The sequence below is a fragment of the Molossus molossus genome, unplaced genomic scaffold, assembly GCF_014108415.1.
Source record: "Molossus molossus isolate mMolMol1 unplaced genomic scaffold, mMolMol1.p scaffold_m16_p_4, whole genome shotgun sequence".
Taxonomy (NCBI): Eukaryota; Metazoa; Chordata; class Mammalia; order Chiroptera; family Molossidae; genus Molossus; species Molossus molossus.
The window spans coordinates 51191956-51214206 of record NW_023425377.1 but is presented as its reverse complement, the minus strand read 5'-3'; the positions used below and the strand labels follow the sequence as shown (position 1 = coordinate 51214206).

General features: G+C 43.5%; 1 protein-coding gene and 2 pseudogenes across 1 annotated transcript; 1 reads left to right on the top strand and 2 right to left on the bottom strand.

The window, feature by feature from the left end:
* Positions 1 to 4330: 4330 nt before the first annotated feature.
* On the bottom strand, positions 4331 to 4844 carry LOC118615708 (annotated as a pseudogene).
* A 14771-nt stretch (positions 4845 to 19615) lies between these two features.
* CBY3 (chibby family member 3) lies at positions 19616 to 21408 on the bottom strand. Its single transcript, XM_036240857.1, has 2 exons — positions 21395 to 21408; positions 19616 to 20258 (listed from the first exon to the last, which is right to left on the bottom strand). Exons 1-2 carry the CDS (start codon positions 21406 to 21408, stop codon positions 19616 to 19618), a joined length of 657 nt encoding a protein of 218 aa, XP_036096750.1.
* LOC118615707 overlaps positions 19743 to 22251 on the top strand; it is a 42438-nt pseudogene continuing 39929 nt past the window's right edge.

Genomic DNA, 22251 nt, shown 5'->3' with positions numbered 1-22251 from the left:
GCCAATTCATTTAGTAGCAAGACTTAATCTGAGGTAATCTGGGGATACTTGCACTTTTTTTTCTCCTCAATTTACTTTTATTTTTATTTATTTATTTAAAATGTTTTTATTAAGCCCTGGCCGGTTTGGCTCAGCGGTTGGAGCATCGGCCGGCGGACCAGAGAGTTCAGGGTTTGGTTCCCGCTAGGGGCACATACAAAAATAAATAAATAAATAAATAAATAAATAAATAAATAAATAAATAAAATGTTTTTATTGCTATTTTTAGAGAAAGAGCAAGGGAGAGAGATAGAAACATCGATGTGAGAGAGAAACATCAATTGGCTGCCTCCCACACATGCCTAGATCAGGGATGGAGCCCAAAACTTGGGCATGTGCAACCCAGGAATCAAACCGGCACCTCTCAGTCCATGGGACAACACTTAATCCACTGAGCCACATCAGCTCAGCAAATTTATTGATTTTTAGAGAGAGAGAGAAAAACATGGATCTGCTGTTCCTCTTATTTATGCATTCATTGGTTGATTCTTGTATGTGGCTGACTGGGAATCAAACCCACTAAAAAACCTTGGTGTATGGGGAGGATGTTCTAACTAACTGACCTACCTGACCAGGGAGAGATGTTTACACTCTTCACTCATTTTACTTGGTGAGAATATTTTTTCTATTCTGCTGTAGAACTATTAATGAATGTGCCTGATTAGGAGGTGCTATCTCAGAGCCCACTGAGGGTGTCATATAATTTCCTAAAATCCAGGAAAATCTGCATTCTGAAACATATGTAAGGATATTGAATAAGAGTTTATAGATCTGCAATGGACTGGGAATCAAACCCACAGCCTGGGCATGAGTCCTGACCAGGAATCAAACCCGCCACTTTTTGGTGCACAGGATGATGCTCCAATCAACTGAGCCAGGGCTGATTTGCTAATATTTTATCAGAATGTTTAAGTCCATAGTCACAAAAATTGTCTGCAATTTTTTTGGTAATGATTTTGCCAGGTTCTGTCCTAGGTGATGCTGGCCTCAAAAAAGGAACTGAACCATCAGTGTTGCCCCCTCCTCTGTTTTCTGCATGTGTTTGTGTAAGATTGATGTTTATTTCTGCTTGATAAAATTGCCATTAAAACCATCTGGGCCTGCCCTAGCCAGTTTTGCTCAGCGGTTAGAGCGTCGGTCTGCGGTCCCGAGAGACCCGGGTTCGGTTCCCGCTAAGGGCATGTACCTCGGTTGCAGTTTGTCCCCAGCTCTGCTTGGGTCGTGCAGATGGCAGCCACTCAATGTGTCCCTTTCACATTGATGTTTCTCTCTCTCTCTCCCTCCCACTCCATCTGAATAAAAAATGGAAAAATGTCCTCGGATGAGGATAAAAAGAAAATTTAAAAAACAAAACAAAACAAAAACCATCTGGGCCTGGATTTTTCTTTTGGGGAAGATTTGGATAACAAATTTAATTTCTTGACCTGTATTGTTTTTCTTCCCTCCCTCCCTCCCTCCCTCCCTCCCTCCTTCCCTCCCTCCTTTCCTTCCTTCCTCTCTCTCTCTCTCTCTCTCTCTCTCTCTCTCTCTCTCTCTCTCTCTCTACCTGTGTTTCTTTTTAACAACAAGCCCCACAGAAAATATCCCCAGGTCCAGTCTCCATGGTCAGAACTTGGCCACAGGCTCAGCCCCAGCTCACCAAGGCCAGGGAGATGGCTCTGCCATGGTTAACTCAAGTTAGGATTTGGATTTTTCCCTGAACCAGACAAGGGACACCTCTGAGGATGGAACTCAGTCACAGTTCTGTTGGCAAAGAAGTAGAAGCAGAGAACAGTGTTACACAGGCAACCCAGTGTCTGCTACAGAAGAAGAAAGAAGAAAATCTGAAAGGTGGGCCAAATTAGCCAAAAGAGTAAATTAAATACAGATTGCCACCATTAAAGAGCAAGTTTGCTGTTTCCCCTCCTGTATGAGTGGAGCTCAAAGCTCATAAGTCTAAAATAGCTCCCCTAAATTTTATTTAGCCTTTGAAGGAATCATCTCAGTCAATACTCGCCCAATCAATCAATCAGTCAGGAGATAGGCAGAATCTGAACCCATGCTGCACTAAAGCCCTGGCCTTCTTCACCTTCCACACCCTTCCTCCCTGGCTGATTCTGTCGACTGATAAGACCAAGTGTTTTGGTCCTGGAATTCAATATTTATTTTAGAGTTATTACTGAGTCAAATGAGTCTGAGAAATATAAGACTTTCCCTATGACTCTGAGTTAGTTTAACAGATAAAGGAAAGCTCATTGTCAAGTCCAAGGGCCGGACAAAGTCACTCGAAGTGGTGTGGGAGGGAGTTGGTTGAGGGTATCTTACCGGTTGAGCAAAAGGAACCAAACAATCACAAGTCACAAGGAGGGACCCTCACAAGCTGAGGAACCAGACTGGAGGAGCGGAGGGAGGGTGTGCCAGTTCAGGCAGTTGGGTCAATGACTATTTCAGGCTCAGATCTCAATGCTAGGTGCTTCACCACCTCTTTCTCACTGGGGCCTCTCAGCAATCCTAAATCTCCAAGAAACAGGCCCAGAGATGTGTACAGCCAGAGATTCAGCAAGCAGACAGAGCAGAACTAGACTCCAGGCCATGTTAAAATCCAGTGCCCCTTTCACTACTCCAGCCAGTTCGATGGCCAAGGGCACCTGACCAAAAGGAACACAAGAGGTACCAAAAAAAGAAAAGAAAAAGAACAAAAAGCCCTGGCCAGTTTGGCTCAGCGGTTGGAGCATCGGCCTACGGACCAGAGCGTCTGGGTTCGGTTCCTGCTAAGGGCCCGTACCAAAAAAAAAAAAAAGAAAAGAAAAGAAAAAGGAACAAAAGAGGAGCTGCAATATGAGGGAGAAGCCCTGGGCTCCCTACCGCTGAGGCACCCAAGGGAGAGGCGTCACCCAGAATTTCAAAGCAGCCTCAGGCGCGTGTAGAAACAAATGAATCTAATCCCCAGCCCTCCCAACTGAAGGAAGTTGTTGCCTCTATAGGAGGCACAACGGCCTGGGCTCCGCGTTACCAGCAGGGGGCGCTCTGTCCCCGTGCTCCAATCCCAACCCTGGCGAAGGCTCTGAATGAGCTGGGCGTGGGGAGGTGATTCAGCTCCGCCTAATCCTTTGTGCAGTTGAGTGATTGAAAATTATTACCACTGATTTCCATATGGAATCCAATTGGGGCAGGGTAAGGACTTTTTGCTTTTCGTTTTAAACTCTGCTCTTTAAATACTAAACAGGCTGATTGACTAATTTATAAGCTTGTATTAATTTGATCAAGGGCACTGTTCTGTATCTGACTTGGCCTGAGTTCTACTGAAAGCAGAGCCTGTGGGGAGTTGATTTAGGAGGTGACAGTAAGGAGTGTAAGTCACCAGGAGAGGATCCAGAGACAACACAAGCCTATGTTACCAAGGTGATCTCCCACTCAGTCCCCCAGTATACTCTGGGGCACTTTATGAAATGTTTTTCAGAACCACCCTCCCTGGGTAGAAGAGGAATGTACCCACTGGCCCCTGACACCCTCCTCCAGCACAGGTCTGAGGGGAGACTCTGTTCAGTTGCACCTGTGTAAAGCCTACCCAGGATGGTCTCCCAGTGGGGGATGGAAATGAGAAAAGGTACACTGACCTCAAAACCCTATCCAAGCCCTCTGGCCGGTTTGGCTCAGCGGTTAGAGCGTCAGCCTGCGGTCCGGAGAGACCCGGGTTCGGTTCCCGCTAAGGGCATGTACCTCGGTTGCAGTTTGTCCCCGGCCCTGGTTGGTCATGCGGGTGACAGCCACTCGATGTGTCCCTTTCACATCGATGTTTCTCTCTCTCTCTTTCTCTCTCTCCCTCCCACTCTATCTGTACAAAAAATGGAAAAAATGTCCTCAGGTGAGGATGAAAAAAAACCCTATCCAAGAAAGGAACCTGAGGGAAACAAGGGGAACCCAAGGAAACCATCCACAATTGAGACAGAGATCTTCACTTCAGTTCTGCTTATAATAGGATGTGGGTTTGGGGGGGATTCTGGGAAATGAGATGGCTTGGTTAGAGGGCAAACGCACATGCAACTTTGCTGAATGTTGTCAAATTTTCATAAACAGCGGCTTGTATAATTTTGCATTTCCTCTATCAGCTTATGTGAATGCCAGCTTCCTCACAGCCTTTGCCAGCAGAGTATGTTGCAAACCCTTAGGTTTTAGCTGAGAAATGATATCTTAGTGCATTTTTATTTTTTTATTTTTCCTGATGAATCATTTATTTGGACAAGACACAAACGTCTCCACAGTGTTTCTCTTTTATACAGAAAGTGGAACATTTCAAATATATTAGTTTTTCTCATTTTCAATAGAATTCATTTCTATCTGGGTCCCAGGAACTGCTTCTTACTTTAGGATTCACGTTTTAGTAACACATATGTACCCATTACAGCCAAAAGAGCATACTTGAATTTCAGATTCATTATTATGGTGACCATACCAACATATGGTAAAACCCTCTGGCTCTTCCCACCACGTCCTTCTTTTCCAGCCAGTTCTGGCCTTCTTTGTACAAGCCTCAGTCATCAACTTTGTTATTATCTCCTTTAGTCAGAAATTTGATGTCTCCATTATTTTTTTCAGGAACTTTGATTACTCTGTGAACTATTGGAATGTCTCGTCCTTCGACCTTAAAAACAACGATTTCACCAGCTCTAATAGGGTCTTCCCAGAAATTTGTTAGGAACAGCAGGTCACCTCTGTGAAACGCTGGCTCCATATTGCCACTGGCACTTGTTCATCTTTCTCAGGTCCCCAAAGATGTCCAAGCTGGACATGGGGAGATTCGTCCCCACAGTGCCTGCACACACCATGCCCAGGTCTTGGGGACAAGGGAGACCCGCGGGCTCGTAGAGTCACTGACAGCGGCAGAGCACCCACTGGGCACAGCCCACCAGCCCCCCCACCTTAGTGCATTTTTATTTTGCATTTGTTATTATAAGCAAAACTGAGCATCCCATCTTATGCACAAGGCTTTTCATTGCAATATTAATTGTATTAGCAAATTACAGGAAACACAAAACCACAATGAGATACTACCTCATACCCATTAGGATAGCTACTATGGAAAAAAAAAACAAAAAAAACAAGTGTTGATAAAGATGTGGAAAAATTAGAACCCCTGTGCATTGTTGGTGGAAATGTAAAATGATGCAGCCCCTATGGAAAACAATATGGACGTTCCTAAAAAAAAAAAAAAAAAAAAAGTAATATAAAATTCCCATATAATCCAGCAATTCTGCTTCTGGTAATTGGAAGCAGGGTCTCAGAAATATTTGCACATTCATGTTCATAGCAGCACTATATACAACAGACAAAAGGTGAAAGCAACCCATGTGCCCACTAACAAATGACTAGATAAACCAAATGTAGGATAGCCATACAATGGAATATTATTCATCCTTAAAAGCAAGTAAATTCTTTTTTTTTTGGTACATGCCCTTAGCGGGAACTGAACCCGGGACTCTCTGGTCCGCAGGCCAACGCTCCAACTGCTGTGCCAAACCGACCAGGGCTCTTTTTTGTTTTTAATTTTTTTTTTCCCCTCACCTGAGGACATCCTTCCATATTTTGTTCAGATAGAGTGGGAGGGAGGGAGAGAGAGAGAAACATTGACGTGAAAGGGACACATCGAGCGGTTGCCACCCGCACGACCCAACCAGGGCTGGGGACAAACTGCAATGGAGGTATGTGCCCTTAGCGGGAACTGAACCCAGGTCTCTCTGGACCACAAACCAACACTCCAACCGCTGAGCCAAACCGGCCAGGACAAAAAGCAAGTAAATTCTGACACATACTATGACATGAATGAAGCTTGAGGACATTGTGCTAAGTGAAATAAGCCAGATACAAAAAGACAAATTCCGCCCTGGCTAGTTTGGCTCAGTGGTTGAGCATTGGCCTGCAGACCAGAGAGTCCCGGGTTTGGTTCCCGCTAGGGGCATGTACCACAAAAAAAAAACAAGACAAATTCCATGTGATTCCACCTATATAATGTAATTAGTCAAATTCATAGACACAGAAAGTAAAGTGGTGATCATCATGAGTGGGAGGAGGGTGAATAAGAAGTTGTTTAATGGGTATGGAATTTCATTCAGTTTTGCAAGATGAAGAGTTCTGAAGATGGATTGTGGTGATGACTGCACAACAATGTGAATATACTTCATAGTACTTAACTGTACACTTAAAAATGGCTAAGATGGTAAATTTATGACTATTTCACTATAAGTTTTTCTAAAGAAACAAATAGTGGGATAGATTATACTACACTCATCTAGTAGATTACAATACAGCTATGAAAAAGAATGAGTACATCCTCTTGAAATGTGACTAAGTGAAACAGAAAGGGGCTTTACAGTTTGCAAGATATCTGAGAAAGGGAGTAAATACAAATATATATGCTCATATTTTCAAATAGAAACAATGGAAGGATAAATAAAAAATTAATATAGTTACCTAAAACAGCAATTTTTCTTCTTTTTTTTTTTTAATCTCATGGCACACATAGACTAATTACTAAAATTCTATGGCACACCAAAAAATAAATTATATATTTTTTGCCACCCTGGCCAGTTTGGTTCAGCGGTTAGAGTGTTTGTCTGCGGTCCTGAAAGACCCGGGTTCGGTTCCCGCTAAGGGCATGTACCTTGGTTGCAGTTTGTCCCGGGCCCTGGTTGGTCATGTGGATGGCAACCACTCGACGTGTCCCTTTCATGTCAATGTTTTTTTCTCTCTCTCTCCCTTCCACTCTGTCTGAATAAAAAATAATAAAAAATTAAAAAAACTAAAAAATATTTTTTTTTGCCAATCTGACCCAAAAAAAAGTATAATTTTGATTTATTCACACCAGATCACTATTGTTGTGTTGGCTGTTGCCACTCTTTTTTGTTGTTGTCATTCTTTTTTTTGACAAGCTAAAGGAAAAGAGGTCAGTATCCTATCTACATAGTCAGTTATTGCATGTTTTAAAAATTCTTGTGGCTCACTGGTTGGAAATCACTGACCTGGAGGGAGAAGAAAATCAAGGTAGAATGGACAGGGGTGCAGCTACACCTCTTGATATATACTGCTTTATAGTTTTGTCTTAGGATATGTAAATGTGCACACAATCTTTGAAAAATTTAATCAATATAAAATTAGTTGGATTGATTGCTCTGCAGTCTCAATAAGCATAGCCCTAGAGGGCCATGGATGGTGATTTTTGAAATTTATTCTACTAAGATGAATATAATTTTTTGAAAAAGAAAACAAGTATTGGTGAGGGTGTGAAGAAATTGGAACTATTAAAAAAAGAAAATGGTCCAGCTGGTGTGGATCAGTAGTTGAGCATTGACCCATGCACCAAGAGGTCACCGATTCAATTCCCAGTCAGGACACATGCCCAGGTTGTGGGCCTGGTCCCCAGTGGGGGACATGCAGGAGGCAGCCAGTCGATGTTCTCTCTCATTGATGTTTCTCTCTCTCCCCCTCTCCCTTTCTCTCTTTCTAAAATCAATAAAGGAAAAATAAATTTAAAAAAAAGAAAATGGAGCTGGAGGGCAAATGCCTTTAATTGAGATTGAGAGGGATTTTTCCCTCAAGGAAGGGGTTTTTCCATCAAGGGTGGTGGTGACTGTCCACTTGCCAGCACATGAAGAGATTCCACAGGAGCTTGCTACTTGCAGGAAAGATTTTTTTCCTCAGGAGGGACTTTTCACAGCTCACACTTGTTAGAAGTGGAGGGGTGGGGTTGGGGTGTTGAGCAGCTCACAGGGTGTTCCCTGAGGGTAAGTACTCATTTAATTGTTCCTTTGTTCCTTTTCTTGTCTGTGTTATGTTTGTCATAAGAAAGAGATTTCACAAGAAGAATCCAAACCTCTTGAAAACAATGGAATGCATTCTTTAATTAATAAGCAGAAGTTTCTAAAGGACAAAATAACTTATTTGCATATATGCATAACCAGTGGAAACAGACAATAGTGCAGGGAAGAGGGGAGCAGGAGTAGGAAGAAATGGAGTAAATGGGGATTTAAAAAAAAGAAGGACAGCCCTGGCTGGTTTGGCTCGGCTGTTAGAGCATCAGCCTGCAGTCCAGAGAGGCCCCGGTTCGGTTCCTGCTAAAGGCATATACCTCGGTTGCAGTTTGTCCCCAGCCCTGGTTGGGTCGTGCAGGAGGCCACTAGATGTGCCCCTTTCACCTCAATGTTTCTCTCTTCCTCTCTCTCCCTCCCACTCTGTCTGAACAAAAAATGGAAAAATGTCCTTGGGTGAGGATAAAAAAAAAAAAGGAGGAACATCTGTAATAATTTCAACAATGAAAATAAATTTAGAAATAACTTCTTTTTCTTTTAGTGCCCTGACCAAGAATCAAAACGGTGACCTCTTCATGCATGGTCAATGCTCAACCACTGAGCCACACCAAACAGGCAATAAACAGCTTCTTTAAATGAAACTTTGCCCATCTGAGCAGGTGCTTTAAAATTTCTTTCTGTTTGTCCTGCCTGGAATCTGACAAGATATTTAAATAATTTAATAACTCTATGATCAGAAATTTGGCAAAATTAGAAGTCTAATGGGATTTTTTACTAACTTCCAAGGTCTTTCTACTGATAATCAGAAATACAAACAAAACCCACAACTGTCTGAGAATAAACAAAACAAAGGGGGAAAAGAAGAGAAGAAAGCCTTTTAAAAACCCAAGTGACTGAAAAGTTTCCTTTGTCTAAGCGGCTCCCCTCCAGTCTCCTTTTAAAAATGTGGGTTTTTTTCTTCTTTCACAGAATGTATTTTACACCTATTATACCAAACAACATTTTAAACACTGACATATAAAGTCTCTAGCAAGATAAAGCAAAGACAAAAGCATTTATCTTATGAGAAACAAAATACACCATCACTTATAGTCTTCAAACATTATTGCACTTTAACTTCCATAATTTAACAATGCATTCATGAAATAATTTACAGAGAACTGGTTTCAACAGGCAAATTAAAGAACACCTTTAGCCCTGGCCAATTTGGCTCAGCGGTTAGAGCGTTGGCCTGCGGTCCAGAGAGACCCGTGTTCAGTTCCCGCTAAGGGCATGTACCTTGGTTGCAGTTTGTCCCTGGCCCTGGTTGGGTTGTGTGGGTGGCAGCTACTAGATGTGTCCCTTTCACGTTGATGTTTCTCTCTCTCCCTCCTGCTCTATCTGAACAAAAAATGGAAAAATGTCCTCAGGTGAAAATTAAAAAAAAAAAAAAGGACACCTTTAAGCAGACATAACTGTCCCAAATTGTTTATTAGGCAAGAATTTTGCAAACCTTATATTAGTAGTTAATGGTGGAGCTGGAGAGTATTGCATCTTCTCCAATACTGCGTGGCAAGAACCACCAATAGTATGGTAGAATCTGTGGCCCTCTTCAAGACCACTGCTGTGGCATCTTCCTGTGGTTGCAGGCTGGTTTGGTTATCCACTGGGTTTCAGGATTCCACCTGATAGCTTTATGGAATAGATGGAGATAACCTCAAAGAAGTTGTACAGGGAATCTTCACCAAGCAGTAAGAATTCAGGACTCTCAGAGCCCCACAGAGGCATCCAGCTTGCTCCTTGCTCCTCGGCAGCAAACTGAAGCCTTTTAGCAAACTTTAGCTGGTTAACACCATGATGAACAGGCTTGCCATGAGTCGGACCTTTATGAACTGGGCGTTTGCCACCATGGTACACACAAATCGGATATATGATTAAACCTTGCTTGGCTTTGTATCTCACACAGTCTGTGTGCTTTACTTGGCCAGATTGGGTGGGTGGGAGGGAAGGGTCCTGTGGAGCATAGAGAACTGGATAAGGAAGATGTGGTACATATGTTATAGACAGACAGACATGAGCAGAACAAGGACAATGAGCCAGGTACAGAAACTGACCAGGGCAGAAAGCCCCAGATGCCTAGCAAGAGGCAAAACTGGGAAAACAAGAACTTTACCCCCAGGATAGCCTTTCCTCTGGTCATGTGGTTTGGACTTCCTGATTTCTCATATCACTAGTTTAGACTCCTGACCTTTTTCTCCCTAAAGATAACATCTAGGCCTCAGCTGTATTTCCAGGTTCAGAAAAGCAACAAAACCAGACAAGTGAAGCTGCGGCTTCCTCAAGACTAGCTGCAATGACTATGACCCTCTGCCTGGGCACCAACCAATCAGTAGAGACCACAGCCCAGAAAGAGCACACCCAGAAAACTGATGAATATTCTATTGAGGCCCTCCTCTGAAACCTCCCCTAAGATTCCCACCTGTAAGAGATAAATATGTTCAGGATAAAGAACCAAGTGCATGCTGTCCCCCGAGGGAGCATGCCAGTGCCATTCCCTTCCCCCTTTCTTCCCTCTAAAACTTGCAACCAGGGGAGCAATAGGCAGTAGCAATGGGAGTTAGTAGTTGGACTAACCCCCTGAACCTGGCTCCGAGGCCCCCTTTTCTCTGACTTTTCAGTGAACCAGCCTAGGCTTGCCTGTTGCTTCTTCTATGCCCTTCCTTGTTTCACTGTCCTAAGTGTTGTTTTTTTTTTTGCAGTCACTACATTCTTTCTTACTGTGAGGATGGGGGGGTTGGTAGATGGATGATTTGTAACCTTGTGATAATGCATTCTTACAACCTGGCCCGCCTAGGATCAAAGTGTGTGTGTGGACAGACAGGTTTGACTGATAGGCAGGAACACCACCTTGCTTGCATTGCATGCTTCATTTGCATATGAATAAGATCAGGTTTGCATGACAAAGGCTGGAACACAGCCTCAAGTGGACAATGGGCCATGGTCGTAAGCCCAGGCATGGCTGGGTTTGTTATTTTTTAGCTATAAAGTCTCTTTCCACTGTAAAAAGTGAGAGACAAGGCTAGGCTGCATGGTTTGTAGAGACGCCATCTCAAGGAAATAATTTACATAAATCCACTTGTAACCTGGGGGTCCAATCTGCAAATAAATGGAACTTCGTCCAAAGATCTGGAGAATTTGCTCCCTTACAAAGCTCCCTCTCACTCCAACCAGCGTGTGCCTGTAGTTCATTGTGTTGCACCGATCCCGGCAGGCTGAGAGACTGCATCTTACTTTGCTAAACTTTGTCTCTTGACTCAAATCTTTCCTTCAAGAAGACAAGAGCCAAGGTCTTGTTGTCTCACCAGTAACATATTTGGTGCTGTGACACACATTATTCTTATTGATTGATTCATCACTGGTAAACTGGTTGTCCTCACCACCGTGGCTTAAAGGACATTACTGTGTTCTTTCCTCCCTGCATCTTTTTCCTCCTGCCATGGGGTTTTCTTTGTGTGTGATTGCCATACTGTGCAGTCATGGCACAAGCATTTAAAAGCTGTTAGGGCACTTACCACTGGAAGACTCCCATGACAGGATGAGTTGGTCATGGACAGGGGAAGTTTGCACTAAGCACCTTGCTAACTATAAGACAAAGTCCATGCACCCAGGAACACTAAAATTACACAAGGCCCTTCCCTGTGGTTTTTCCTTATCAGGTTACTAGTTCCAATGGAGAGAGAGATTCTTGCCTTTTGGCTGGAAGGATGTTCTTTTCTTCCTTTTCCCTTCCTTCCTTTGTGTCTGGAGTTAAATTCAGGCTGACTTTCTCTGAGTGTTTGGAAATCCTTGAGATGGAGCTAAAGATTAAGGGTTGAGCCCTGGCCAGTTTGGCTCAGCAGTTGGAGCGTTGGCCTGCAGACCAGAGTCCCAGGTTCAATTCCTGCTAGGGGCATGTACCCCCCCAAAAAAGGGGGGGTAAGAAGAACCTAGGCTAAGGGTCAAGATAACTAAGGACAGGAGGAAAAGTGGATGACTGGTTTTTCCAAGGCTGGAAACTCCCAGTCCTCAGCTCCCCATTAATACTTCTTACAATTAGCAGGCAGCCTTTACTTGCAAATACTTAAATAAAAAGTTAACTAGAAGTGATATCAACTTAAGATGGTCAAAATATAGCTTTTTTGATGCCTAAATTCATTTTTGCATGCAAATCAGAAAAAGCCAGCTCTAAAACTAAAACTGAATGCTTCGCAAGCTTCTCTTGATTGGAAATTAGAGGCTTCTAAAAGAAGCACAGGTAAATTGCATCAGGATAGAAGAACCAAAAAGGCTGGTCTTAAGCAAGAGGGGAAATAGGAATTGTATACATTCCTTATACTAAAACAAAATTAAAGAATCTGCCTAAAGATTTTCCTGACTTTCTTTGGGGCCCTGATGGGCTTGCAAAGGAATTGAACTGTTAAGAGAATATGGCCTGGCTTTTCTGACCTATTCCAACTAATCTACCTACTGGTTTGTGGCAGCAAAACAACAGAATTACTAAATAGGGTCTATTGGGAAACTCCTAGAGAAGTCTGTTTTTATTATAGAGAGCCAGGTCACCTTGACAAGAGGGATAGAAAACTGAAATGGAATGGGACAAAAGAAAGCCCATGGGTAGAAGGTGGCAAATCTTTCTGCACACTATTAATCATCTCCAATGGGTCCGCCACCTTTTCTGGGAATTTCAGAAATTAATGAAAGGACAAATAGTCAGATCCTTGTCCCTGACATCAGGCATTGCCTGCTGGGCCTCCTTATGCATCCTGGGGAATGAGAATGGAAAAGACAAGAAACGCTCTGGCAAGCTGTTACTCAAGAGTAGGGTGTGCACCCAAACCCCAGCAAAAAGGGGTCAGAGAGGAGGGAGAACCCATTGGTGAGTTTAGGGACAAGGTCTCTGATGAAACTGGGGGCAGGATACATGGTAAGGTTAGCTGAGACTGGAAACCCAGGCACAAAGCAGGGGATGCCTTCCTTCAAGCCCTCTATAGGCAATAGGGAGAAAACTAGGACAGATAGGAAACCAACCCTCCATTCCTCAGGACTCCTCCCTAGGATGAGTCCTGAAGAACTGGTCAAAATTTGACCCCCAAACTCTAAAAAAAAGAGATTAATCTTCTTCGTAATACAGCATGGCCCCAAATACAAACTGGGGAACCAGAAGGCCTGGCAAGAGACTAAGAGCTTTAATTATAACACCATTCTCCAGCTAGATCTTCTCCTGTCATCAGGGCAAAAAGACTGAAGTCCCATACATCCAAGCCTTTATGGACTTAAGGAACAACCCAGACCTTTGTAAGACTTGCAGCAAGACCTGTTTTACCTGTCCCAGGGAAATGGACAGAGGTCCCATATACCCAAGTCATTATGGCTCTCAAGAATAACCCTATGCTATGTATTACCTGTAAACTACATCTCTTTGTAATTGCTCCAGGGCCTGGAAGAGAAATAGAACCAGACGGAAGAAGAAACATTCAAAAACTGGGTGATTAAATTTGTCAGTTGTTTGCCAACATTTGGGTGGCAAACCAATTCCTGAAATATTAAAAACCACTGTTCTTATTTTACACATGAAGTCTTTACATGGCCAGAGGTATGGCTCCAGAAACTATTCAAAGCTCATCAAATCTGTTCTGGACATTTTTCTATTTTATTTTATTTTATATTAAATATGTTTTAAATTTTTTAGAGAGAAAGGGAGAGATAGAAACATTGATGTGAGAGAGAAACATCAATTAGCTGCCTTCTGCACACCTCTCCTGCATGCCCCCAACCAGGGATCAGGCCCGCAACCCAGACATATGTCCTGACCAGGAATCCAACTGGTGACCTCTTGGTGCATGGGTCAATGCTCAATCCACTGAGCTACACCAGCTAGGCTGAACTATCTTTTAAAATTCAGTACAAGCCCTGGCCAGTTTGGCTCAGCAGTTGGAGTGTCAGCCCATGGACTAAAGGATCACGGGTTAGATTCCCAGTCAAGGGCACATACCTGGGTTGCAAGTTTGATCCCCGGCCCAGGTTAGGGTGGACATTTCTCTCTCTCCCCTTTCCACTCTACCTAAAAATCAATGGAAAAATATTCGCGGGTAAGGATTAGAAAAATAATAAAATACAGTGTAAGTTTCTGTGAGATTATACTTACTGAAAGGGGAAAAAAGCCATATGAGCAGATTAAATCAACTTATTTCAGCTGGTAAACATTAATTGCTAGTCAAGTCTTAAATTCACCTACTTTTGGCCTTTTGTTACAGAAAAGCTAGAAAATAGATTTGAAATTTTTAATACATGTCTAAAGTTGGTTATTTCTAAAAGGGTAAAAAGATTTATGATCCCTGCCCCCCATCTTAAAAGTTATCAAAACCAAATTTTAAAAAATGTTGTGCCTTCTCTACAAAAATTAGTAATTCAGAGTATGTGTATAGTCTCTATGTGATCTGTGTATTATATATGATGTGTTTTCTGCCTCCAGATGGCATAACTAGGGTGCAATATTTATTGGCCTAAAAAAATTACTTAAATAGATTAAGCAGGATCCTGTGGTCTAAACAAAATATTTAAGATTAAAATCAGTTTAAGTTTTATTTATGTCTTTTATTGATTTATTTTTTAAGGAGAAAGCGGGAAAGAGAGAGAAACATTGATGTGAGAGAGACACTTCAACTGGTTGCCACCCACAGGACCCCAACTGGTGCGGGGGTCAAACTGCAACCGAGGTACATGCCCTTAGCGGGAACCGAACCCGGGTCTCTATGGACCGCCGGCCGATGCTATAAATGCTGAGCCAAACCAACCAGAGCTTATTTATGTCTTTTAAAGTTATTACCATAAAATTTGTGTTCGTTTTACCTAGATTTACAAACAGTTTATGAAATGATCTTTTAGTTAAGTATATTTGACAACCTTCCCAAAGTTTAAATTTTAAAATACTTTTTTTTACCAAGAAATGACATTGAGTCATTCCAGTGGTCCCCTGGAATACCTCAAAGTTTTTTTTTCTCTCCTTATAAAAGTTTTTGAGCTAGTTAGACCTATTTAAAACACTTGAAATTACATGTTCTTTATTTATTTACAAACAAAATAACAATAACAGCCCTGGCCAGTTTGGCTCAGTGGTTAGAGTGTTGGCCCGTGGACCAAAGGGTCTCAGGTTTTATTCTGGGTTGCAGGTTCACCTGCTCCCCGGCCCCAGTTGGGGTTGTTCAGGAGGTAACAAATGTATGTCTCTCACATTGATGTTTCTCTCTCCCTTTTTTCTCCCTCCCTTCTATTCTCTCTAGTAAATCAATGGGAAAATATCCTCAGGTGAGGATTAACCAAAATAAATAATTACAATAATAACAACTATATTCTATTTGTGTGCATATACTTTTATTAAAATGGATGTTCTAAAATTTTCAGCCTACAAAGACTCAAAGCCAACTTCAAACAGAAAACTCTCAAGGGTAACAGGTATCCTGTCAGTGACAATGGGCAAGCCAAAAGCGATGGTTCCCTGTGGGGGCGTCTAGCAGTGGTACTCCAGGTGTTTGTGGTCTACACATTGGAAATCTATAAATTATTTCCAGTGTTCCAATAAACCATGTACAACATAAAAGTTTTGCATATTATTTGTTCTTTATTTATTGAAATTGTGTCTTAAATATAAATGTGGGTTTTGTATTGTTCTTTTATGTCATTTCATAGTAATTATTATTTACCAAGAAATTGATATCTTGGAGAGTTATATCTTACAAAAAAAGCAAAGTTCTTTGTCAACTGCATTATAATCAGATCTATAACTATGTCTTTTAAGTTTGTCATTTATAGACATTGTTTTACTCTGATGCATTTACAAATATGTTAGTTATATCTTTGGAGAGGTTCATGAAAAGAACTGACATACTCTAAATGACAGGTTTCTAAGCAAATCATATCTTTAAACTAGATGAAGATTAATAGAACTCTACAAAATAACTGGATTCATGAGAATACTGGCGAATAATCAGGATAAACAAAAATTGGTTATGTGGGAGTGAATGAACCAAGAATAATTATTATTCATATAACTTTCTTCAAAATATTGCTGATTTTAAAATCTTTTTGTCAGATATAAGAAAACTTGTATTTTCCCTAGAGCAATTTGGTAAACAATACCCTCATAAACAATATTTAAACATTTATATTTTCCTCCCTACCTTATCCCTCCAAATTTGACAACTCTTTTTTTTTTTTTAATCCTCACCCAAGGACATTTTTCCATTTTTTATTCAGACAGAGCAGGAGGGAGAGAGAGGGAGAGAGAAACATCAATGTGAAAGGGACACATCGAGTGGCCGCCACCCGCACAGCCCAACCAGGGCTGGGGACAAACTGCAGCCAAGGTACATGCCCTTAGCAGGAACCAAACCCGGGTCTCTGTGGACTGCAGGCTGATGTTCTAACTGCTGAGCCAAATCGGCCAGGGCTTAGCAACTCTTAATGACTATTATTTTCATGGCAATATGTTTCTTTGCATGAAGTCAGTAAGACCAACTTCCAACTGGTTTTATTAACCAAGACTTTAACTGGAATGTCACATCTGAGAGAGACATACCAGGACTCTGGATATCGCTGGAACGCCTTAAGGAATAAAAATTGACTTTAAAGCCAATAAAAGCCCTTGAAGAAATGGCCTGGTACCTTGCCTGGTCAGTGGTTCATGGCAATCTTTCCAAGTAAGGAACCTTTAAGGGTTGCTTTCCTGAAAGATGGCAAAGAAAGAGCCTCACGACATTTTGGTACCTCAAAAATTTGAGGGATCCACCCAAACCTATAGGTATTGCAGGCAAAGTTGAATGGCAACTGTGTAGCTTGACTTCTGTGCCCTGAGAGGCAAATTAAAGCTCAGTCTGGAGATTCCTAATAAGTGAATTCTAGCAACACAGATTTAAGAGAGTCTATATGACTAATTGCTATTCTTGTGTTCACGCAAATAATCAGGCCAAATTGAAACTGGACTTAATACAGTAAATAAACTGGTCTTAATTTGACTCTTTGATAAAAATAAGGGTGATTTGGGAGGGGGTGTGAATATTAGGCTCTAATTCAGTTTATTGTCTTCAAAGTTTTATTTTTTCTACCCACAAACTAAACCAAATCCTAAAAGTTTCTAGTTTTATTAAATGTTTAGCCCCAAACCAATGTTTCCTTTTTTTCCTCATCTTTTGACTTGAAATTATTAAGAACTTTATTCCTTTCACCAAATTACTTGTAATTTTTCTTGCTCCAATAATACTGAAATTTGTCTCCACCAAGTTACAAGCCCTACTTATACTCAGAAAATACCACCCCTAGGCACCATGACAACCTTTTGCGCCTAGGCCTGATTATCCCTCTAACAGAGAGCAGGGATCTCTTGGCACTGGCCAAAACAGCAGTTCCTGAACTTGTCATTCTTGGATCACCTTTATGATCTTTGCTATTTCTGCACATCACATACAATTTTTACTTCATGTTCGTACGCAAAGCACTTTCCCCCTTTAAAACATGTTTTGTGGTAAAATTCACATGAAAGTATTTTAAAGTGTATGATTCAATGTCTTTCAAAACATCTACAATGTTGTAAAACCACTACTACAGTTCCAAAAATTTTTGTACAACCCAAAAAGAAACCCTGCATGTGTTAATCAGTCACTCCCTTCTTCCCACTTCCCCCAGCTCTTGGTAACCATCAATTGGCTGTCTCTATGATTTGACTATTTTGAATATTTTCTATAAACAGAATCATATGTTGTCCTTGTATCTGGTTTCTTTTACTTAATGTAGTTTCTCCATTAGTGCCTTTTTTTATGCCTCATATTTTTCTGGTGTATCATTTTGATTCCCTTCTCATTATTTTTGTATTTTTTTATTTTCTTAGTTATTTTTAAAGGACATCTCATTTCACAATTATAAGAATTTTAAGTACTTTTCTTTAATCTATATTAATATACAGAATTATTAAAATACAAGAGCACCCAGCCAGTGTGGCTCAGTTTGGTTGAATATCATCCTGGCTCCACTCAATCCCTGGTAGGGGGCATGCAGGAGGCAGCCGATCAGTGTTTCTCTCTCATCAATGTTTCAATCTCTCTCCCCCTCTCCATCTAAAATCAATAAAAACAGCCCTGGCTGGTTTGGCTCAGCAGTTGCAGCGTTGGCCCGAGGACCAATGAGTTGCAGGTTCCATTGTAGTTCATCCTCCAGTGAGAATTTTTAAAAAATTAATAAAAATCAAAAACATTACAAAAATACAAAAGAGCAATGTTCAAAAATGTTTTTTAAGCTTAGTCTAATAAAGTTTTGTGGCGTTTTACTAATTTAATAAATAAGGTCAATTTTATACTGTGGACCCTGAGAATTTCTGGTGGCTAACTGGGCTGAAATTTATAGTCTAATAGTCATTGCTAAACAGAGGCTTCTCTGCTCTCTGCATTTCATGAAAAAAGCTGCACTGAGCAGTCTGCCTCCTAGCCTGTGTTCCTGCCGTCTGAGCCCACCTTTATAAAGGACCAATGGGCAGCAACACAAGGTGAGCAGAAACACCTAGGCCTCCTTGCCCTGTCTCACAATCAAACTGTTCTACAGCAGTGCTGCTTCACAATTAAGCTGTTTTCACTGAATCAAGTCTCTCCCTTCACTAAATTGGCAACTCCTGTTGGCGCTGATTTGACCTACAGTTGACAGTACAGGGTTTAGTAATCCCCACTGTACTCCTAAAAGCAAGTTAGGCTGAGGCAGGACACCTACTTCTCTCACAGGTTTCACATGGCCCTAGGAAAATGGGTCAGAATTCTACCAACTCAAGTTTCTGGTGGAAGCCAAAATAGGGGAGAGGTTGCAGATTGCAAGGACCAGTGTCATCACCTTTGTTGTACAACCACATCACTCACAAGTACAACACACTTCACGCATCACCTTATATAATACCTTGTGTATGGGGGGAGTGGACTCCCCCATATTCTGGGAGAGAACATTGATCTAAAATGGCTCTAGAGCGAGATCCAAATCAGACACACTGAAGGAAAGAGTAAAGCTGACCAGGAGGTGACAGCCACAATTCAGCTTAACGCAACTGCTGCTGGATAGAATGAAGGTCCAGGGGGCCGTTTCTGTTTTTTTCTGGAGAACACAGGAAATCTGGATTTTAAGGTGAAATACTCCAAATTCTTAAATATTGGCAACTAACACAAAATTTTTAAATATTGTGGGTTGGGCAAATCTTATCTGTACAGGATTATCCCTGGAGAGTGCTTGTATTCCAAGGAGAAGGAGGCAGGTGACGGAGAAGAGATTCGCCAAAACCAAACAGCCAGGTGAGAGGCAGCGCCCAAATTTCCAGAAAGCTGTTTCCGGGTAACAGTTTCCTGGTCGTAAAATACACTTACCCATGACTCAGGCTCAAACCCTCCCGCGCTAGAGGCCGTGAGGGCCAAGCGCGAGGTCCCCGAGCCCACTTGGCTCTGACAGCCTCCCCGCACCCTCCAACCTGAGCGCCAGGGTTTCCTGACTTCGCCCCGCATCCCTTGGAGCAAGAATGTCACTGCCTGCACCCCCCCACCCACCCAAGGCCTGGTGCAAGCCTGACTCCCACTCCGCGTCCCCGTGGGGCCACACAAGCTCGTCCTCCACGGCCTTATCACCCCCTCACGAGATGGCTACCAGCTGAGACACCTGTCCCCACACACCGCACCGGGAGGAAGGTCACGCGCGAAGCCCCACAAAGACGCTAGGAGGCTAGAAGAAAGGCGCGCATGCCCTACACAGATTTTATTGCCTCACCGGGGTTTGAGCGTAAGGACGCTGCCCACGCCCTCGCGCCTGCGCTGTTTTGTCTGCCAGGCGCGCGCCGGGGCCGCCGAGCTGGCTTCACCCTCCGGCTTTTTCTCCAGAAGGTGCATGCGCGCGGTGGTCTCAGTCAGCATGTCCATGAGCACCTCCTGCTGCAGCTTCAGGTAGTTGTTCTCCTCCAGCAGCACCTGGCTGTTGAAGCGCTGCACCTGCGCCTTCCAGCCGGAGATGGTCGGCGGGTGCAGGGGCGGCCTCGACCGCCCCAGCGGGCCCTCAGCTGTCCAGCGGCCGCCGCGGAACACGAAAGCCTCGTCGCTGAGGCGCGTGCGCGGCGCCCCGTAGCTGAGGCCCAGCTCTGCGTGGCGCGTGCAGTGGTCCAGCAGGTAGAAGGTGGACATGGAGGAGATATGGCGCAGTGGCGGGCGCCGCGGCGAGAAGCGCCGCGAGAAGCGGTTGGCCCAGAACTGCCGCAGCTGCTCCCATAGGCCGCTGGCGTTGTCCAAGGTCGGGCACCCGAAGGCCTCCAGGTTGAGGGCCAGGTGGGCCCCGGCAGGTGTATGGGTGCCCAGAATGGAGCTGCGAGAACAGTGGTGACCAGGGCTGCACCCTTGCCTTGGGACCCTTGGTGTTCTGAATGATGAAAGCGAGCCACGGGTACTGCTAGGGAGCAAGGGTCCGGGTGAGCAGCATGCTCAGTGATGACGGTTGCCCCCTCAAACCGCGAGATCTGATGGACAGGTTTGGCCACTGAGAAGGCCATCCCTGCACAGTCCCCTGAAACCACCTTCCCAAAGGCCACGCTGGGTCAGGCTTTAGGGACAGAAATACCAATGGAGTACCAGACTCCTGCTCACTGAGCACTGGGTGGCTGCTGGAAGGGGTTATGGGTCGGGAAGGAAGAAATAAAATTAGAGACAGGTACTTCAGAGATGTGCCGGACTTTGCAAGGTGGATTGGGGGTGGATAGGGGAGAGCCTCTAAGCAGAGTGAAGAGCCAGGCAAGGCTTGCATGTTCCAGAAGTAAGGAAGAACTTGGGGTGGGGTTGGTGTCCATTCCTCAGCCAGGAATAGCAGAAGAGGGAGCTGGACAGGGGGAGGAGGGCACTGCTGAAGGATTACAAAGCCAGGGGTGGATCTGGATCTGCAGAATATTTGGTAGAATGTCTAGCATAACCAACAGCATAACTGCCCTCATCATTCAGTTATTTAGCAACGTCGAATTAGCACCTACTCAGTGCCAGGCCCTGGTCTGGGTAGGGGGTCCCAGCCTGTGCCTGTCCCCAAGATGCTGCTGCTCCAGCTCGGAAGCCAGGTGTGATGGTAGACAGTTCACAGTCCAGTGAACTCCTGGGGCATGTGCCAAGGACTAGGACCTATGCATAGGGCTTGAGATAACAGGACTTGTGCAGACTATACCTGACTTTTGTTTTAAGCCGACTACATCTTCAAGGAAGTTAAAGCCCAGATAACAGAGGGGTCCCATTTTCCCTCTCTCACCTCCCCACCCTAACCCCCATAAGTGCTGATTCTATTGCATGTGAGAAGAGGACTATATGCTCTCTTTTAAAATCCTCTTCTCCCCATGAAGTGTGAAAAGGGAAAGAACTCCAGGGTAGGGGTCTCTCTGTCATGCCTCCATTAATTCAACACAGGCTTATTCCTCACACTTAGCTGGGTAGAAGCTGGGTGGTGCTATCCCCTAGATGTGGCTCAGGAACACATCTTTGGAAGCCTGCAGAGGACCCAAGAGGTACAACTAGGCTCACCCTTGAGGTTGCATCTTTCCAGGGGACCCTTCCCTGAGAATCCTCACTGCGTGTTGTTCCTCATCTGGATCATGTGTTGGAGGTGCTGAGCTGTTGTCCCAGGCCTGACAACCTCTTTGACCCACTCAGCTGATGTGCATCTGCTATGACTCACAATGCCTCCAGGCCAGATCAGCTCAAAACAAAGGGGTGCTGACTGCCAAGCCATAAAACAGACCCTGGGCTCTCCCCTGTTTTTATTTTATGTTTGTTTTTTTAAAAATATGTTTTTATTTTTTAGAGAAAGAGGAAGGGAGAGAGGGATAGAAACATTGATGTGAGAGAGAAACATCTATTGGCTGTCTCCTGCACACCCCCTACAGGAGATCAAGCATACAACCAGGGCATGTGCCCTGACTGGGAATTGAACTGGGACCTCTCAGTCCATGGAAGGATGCTCAATCCACTGAGCCACACAGGTCGGGCTCTCCCCTGTTTTTATTCAGCACATTTATTGAGTGCCTACTGTGTTTGAGATGCTGTTCTAGGGATGTTGGAGATATTCCCTCATGAAGCTGTCATTCTTAGGGGGAGGGGGTCAGCACAGCCTGAGATAGGAATTTGTTCTAGGGGAGTGAAAAAGATGAAGCTAATGTAGGGTGTCATGGGTCAGATTCCCTAGAAGCAGAGCTTGAGATGAGAATTGTTGTATGATTTATTGAACAAGTGCTCTTAGAAGGAGTGAGGTAAGAAGGACAGGACAGGGCAGGGAAAAAAGCTAAAGGGAAGCAAACGTGTGACTTCAAGTGGAGATAAGCTTCATCCCACTCCTACAAGGAACTGCAGAAATAACACCGCTGGGTTAGGCCTCCTTACCA